The sequence below is a fragment of the Papaver somniferum genome, unplaced genomic scaffold (assembly GCF_003573695.1).
Source record: "Papaver somniferum cultivar HN1 unplaced genomic scaffold, ASM357369v1 unplaced-scaffold_119, whole genome shotgun sequence".
Taxonomy (NCBI): Eukaryota; Viridiplantae; Streptophyta; class Magnoliopsida; order Ranunculales; family Papaveraceae; genus Papaver; species Papaver somniferum.
Genome location: NW_020620936.1, coordinates 4,108,318 through 4,113,053, shown reverse-complemented (window position 1 = coordinate 4,113,053; position 4,736 = coordinate 4,108,318). Strand labels below are relative to the sequence as shown.

The window sequence follows — 4,736 nt, the reverse complement described above, 5'->3', positions numbered from 1 at the left end:
CTCTTCTTCATTTGACTTTGATAGAGACCTGCTGAGAAATACAATTTTATTTGATTTTTATCAGTGCTGTACAAGTATCTACATATACAAAAAATGAAAAGAAATGCGATCTTAGATCATCATACCTCGGCTTGTTAGCAGTTTCAGAATCAACTACTTTGTCATATTCACTTCCATCTTCCATATCCTTTTCTTCATTTCCCTCATTGGTCTTTTATGAAGGAGAGCTAAAAGATGCAAGTTTTGAGAAAAGGTATGAGTTTTAGCACACTGGTGTACAACTATGTACACACATAAAGAATATAAAAAGGAATAACTGCCAGATTTAATAAAAGTGATGTTATACCTCGGCTTTTTAGGAGTTTCATATGGAACTTCATTCTTTTAGGATTCAGTTCTATCCTCCTCATCACCACCTTTCCTACCCTCTTTGTCATTGTCATCATCATGTAGATCACCACCTTTGCCACCCTTCTCCTCCTCCTCCTCATCATCATCACTATCATCATGTAGATCAACACCTTTCTGACCTTCCTCATCATCATCATTACTATCATCATCATCCAGATCACCACCTTTCCCACCTTTCTTATCTTTCTCATCGTTATCATCATCATCACTATCATCCACATCACCACCTTTTCCACTTTTCTCACCTTTCTCACATTCCTCTTTCTCCTGCTTATCATCACCACGTTCGTCCTCACTTTTTAATGCTTTGTTAAATGAAATGATTTCTTACAAGGTGTCAACACATAAATAAACAAGATCCTTATCATTTTACACATTACTCAGATCAGCTGCATGAAGTTTTTTGCTTTTTTCTTCAATGAAGCTAACAAGCTTTTCATGTTTAACCTGCAAGTCAGAAAGCTCTTCCAATACTTCATCTCTTCTTGTTTGTGCTATGCGATTCTCCTTCAGTGCATCTGTGCTATTTTCTTGCCTATTCTTTCCGTACTAATCCAAAATCTATTGTTGTTCATCACTGCAAGCTTTTGCCCATCCTGGTTGCATCTGAAAACATGCCAAAGTATCAATATGGATCACAGGTGTACATCTTTTTACACCTATGTTACAGGTGTATATTGTTGTACACATGACAAAATTCAAAATTTTGTCACCATTTTGTACACCTTATCTAGGTGTATATTAATTTACACATGTAGGAAGAAATCACTATTGTAAGAAAGTTATCGAGTTGCCTTTTTCATAGCTTCATTTATGTCTTTCTCGATTTTTGTACTGATGTCACTTATTACACACCTTGGAAACCTTGGGAAACCTTGTTCATTGCTTGGCGTCATGCTGTTGTTGTGTTCAGCAAATCAATACTACATTAACAAACAAGTAAAGAGTTAGAAATGTGATAGGACCCAACAAATACAATGAACCAAAACATGTAAATTGGTACAACTTAAAACTGGTGTAAAAAAATGTACACATGTAAACTCACCAACAGGTATACCATACAACCATTAACTTTAAGCGGTGACTCGATATGTTTCCTAATGCTTTCCATTAGATATTTTTATATATGAACTGTCCAGTTGGTTTTTTTCATTCTATCCAGTGATTCAAAGTAGTGAGAAAATTGGCTCTTGGTAAGCGCGCTTCCATTTGTTGTGGTAAAAAAAACAGTGATGCAGAGGTACATCCCAAACAACACTACCAAGTCCTCAACATTTCTTTCAATCTCTCTATCCAACTTTGGTTTTAACTTCATTATACGCAAGATTTCATTCTCCACATCTAGTTTCCCCAACTTAGTTGGATCCTTCAGTTTCACTCGGGTTATCAGTGAACCACATCTCATCTCAGCTATAGTTTTGGTACTTTATCCTTCTACAGGTTCTGATGCCACCATATCTAATCCAAAAATTAAAAACAAGTCTTCTGGCATACTTTCTACTTCCACAAACTTTTTCTCCTCGGCAGCATTGAAAACGAAAACATTCCCCCCTAAATTATCATGGCGGAATTGGTTCACAACCTTCAAGATTGATTTTGGATTCTTGGACCACACATCTCTCTTGTTATCCTTTTTCTTTTCTGACTTTTTCTCCTCTTTCTTTTCAGCTTTCTTGTGAACAAAGACGTCTAATATAGGCCAAAAAGGGCTATCCTTTTGCTTCTCTAACTGAAAGTCGGTGAACCAGACTTTTTTCGGATCATTTTTCCTTACTTCTCCATCCTCCTCAAGGTTCTTGTTCACAAACTCATTGGTTGCATGAAAACCTGTTTTGTAAAGTTTGTTTATATCTACGAAAATAGACAAATGAGAATAAGAAAAGAGAAGCATAAACATAAAGATAATACTCATACAAAAATGCTGGTATACAAAGCAGTACACTGCTACAGAAATATAACAAGAGAAACAATAAGTCACATACAACACGCCATATATCACTATAATACCATGAAGGTGTAAAAATCTGTACACTCCTACAGAAACATCTTTAAAACACACACAACATGCCATGAATCACTGCAACAGAATGCTTGTGTACAAATCTGTACACACAACTGAAATGAAACAACTCCATAGCACATATAACATGTCATGAATCACATATAACATGCCATTAACCATAAAACCACTCACAAACTCACATAACAAGACATGTTGGTTTACAAATTTGTACACACCAGCAACAAATCTCATAAAAATTGCTAAAAAATAGAAAGAACTGGACATGAATCACTGCAACAACATGGTGGTGTACTAGTATGTACACACCAGCAACAATTCCCACATAAATTATTAAAAAACAGACATAACTAGACATGAATCACTGCAACAACATGGTGGTGTACTAATATGTACATACCAACAACAAATCTCATAAAAATTGCTAAAAATAGAAAGAGCTGGACATGAATCACTGCAACAACATGGTGGTGTACTAGTATGTACACGCCAGCAACAATTCCCACAAAAATTGCTAAAAAACAAACATAACTGGACATGAATCACTGCAACAACATGGTGGTGTACTAGTATGTACACACCAACAACAAAACACATAAAAATTGCTCAAAAACATACATAAGTGGACATGAATCACTACAACAACATGGTGTTATACTAGTATGTACACACCAGCAAAAAAATGCATAAAAATTGCTCAAGAATAGACATAACTGGACATGAATCACTACAACAACATGGTGGTGTACTAGTATGTACACACCAGCAACAAAACTCATAAAAATTGCTCAAAAATAGAAAAAAAATGGACATGAATCACTGCAACAACATGGTGGTGTACTAGTATGTACACACCAGCAACAATTCCCACAAAAATTGCTAAAAAACAGAATAAATGGACATGAATCACTGCAACAGCATGGTGGTGTACTAGTATGTACACACCAACAACAAAACGCATAGAAATTGCTGAAAACAGACAGAACTGGACATGAATCACTGCAATACCATGGTGATGTACTAGTATGTACACACGAGCAACAAAACTCATAAAAATTGCTCAAAAATAGACAAAACTGGACATGAATCACTGCAACAACATGGTGGGTACTAGTATGTACGCACCAACAACAAAACGCATAGAAATTGCTCAAAAACAGACAAAACTAGACATGAATCACTGCAACAACATGGTGGTGTACTAGTATGTACACACCATCAACAAAACTCATAAAAATTGCTTAAAAATAGAAAAAACTGGACATGAATCACTGCAACAACATGGTGGTGTACTAGTATGTATACACCAGTAACAAAACTCATAAAAATGGCTCAAAAACAGACGAAACCGGACATGAATCACTGCAACAACATGGTGGTGTACAGATCTGTAAACATATACAAGAAATCTCATAAAAATTGCTCAAAAACAGACATAACTGGACTTGAATTGTTACCTCTTTTTCTTTTAACAGATGTTGAAGGCTTTGAAGTCTTTGATTTCTTCTTAGCTGGTGATGTTTTTGAAGTTTCTGCTGCTAAAATTGATGTTGAATCTTATAATGCTCTCTTCAATCTTGTTCTTTGTGCTGTTGATTTTCGAATTTCTTTTGCTGCAACTGATGGAGTTGAGGATGAAACTGGTCTTGAATCTTTTAATGCTGAGTTTGATCTCGTCGTTGGTGATGTTGATTTTTGAATTTCTTCTACCGCAACTGATGGATTTTCTTCTTCAGTTGATGTTGAATCTTCCACTGTTGGTGGGTTTCTCTTTGAAACTACTTTATTTCCTTTCAACATGATGTTACTGATACTTCAACCATCTAGGTGTTTTGATTAGTAAGATTTTGGGGTTTTGATTAAATGTTTTCAATAATTTGAAGAAATTTTTAGGGTTTGTCTGTAAAATTTCTTCTGAAGTTTTTTTGAATTTTTTCTTCTGGTTTTAGTCTGCAAAAGCAAGATGTTAGATTTAATGTTTCGTCCGTTACGCCGCAGTTTTTAATCAGTTTCTTTTTCAAGCAAACGCGTCGCAACCACGTTCATTGTGTCAGTTACAAAACTGATTTCATTCGCTGCATGTGTACTTTATTAAAAACGTGGGAAGGATAGCAGCCTCATTACGCAATTCTTGGATTAAACTGTTCCTCAATTAGGTCTGGGCTAAAGCGTTATTTTGGAACCGGTTTTGGACCGACCAATTTTTCCCCAAATCCAAAAAGGTTAGCCCCGCCCGCCGGGGTGATACTTAGTAAAATAATAAAAATTCTATCAAGAACAAAACAAGGACAGGTGCAAGCCGGGG

The 4,736-nt window shown here is 35.7% G+C and overlaps 1 protein-coding gene across 1 annotated transcript; it reads right to left on the bottom strand.

Moving 5' to 3' along the window:
* Positions 1-384: 384 nt before the first annotated feature.
* LOC113330812 (nonsense-mediated mRNA decay protein 2-like) lies at positions 385-1,816 on the bottom strand. The gene is made up of 3 exons (XM_026577623.1): positions 1,673-1,816; positions 792-960; positions 385-737 (listed from the first exon to the last, which is right to left on the bottom strand). Exons 1-3 carry the CDS (start codon positions 1,814-1,816, stop codon positions 385-387), a joined length of 666 nt encoding a protein of 221 aa, XP_026433408.1.
* Between the last annotated feature and the right edge of the window lie 2,920 nt (positions 1,817-4,736).

Bases quoted from the DNA above. Each gene is read 5' to 3' on its own strand.
- LOC113330812 (XM_026577623.1), bottom strand. From the start codon at position 1,816: ATGAGATGTGGTTCACTGATAACCCGAGTGAAACTGAAGGATCCAACT. The intron at 961-1,672 runs GTAGTGTTGTTT...ATTTTGGATTAG, and splicing joins AAAGAAATGTTGAGGACTTG to TACGGAAAGAATAGGCAAGA. The intron at 738-791 runs GTAATGTGTAAA...ACACCTTGTAAG, and splicing joins ACTTCATGCAGCTGATCTGA to AAATCATTTCATTTAACAAA.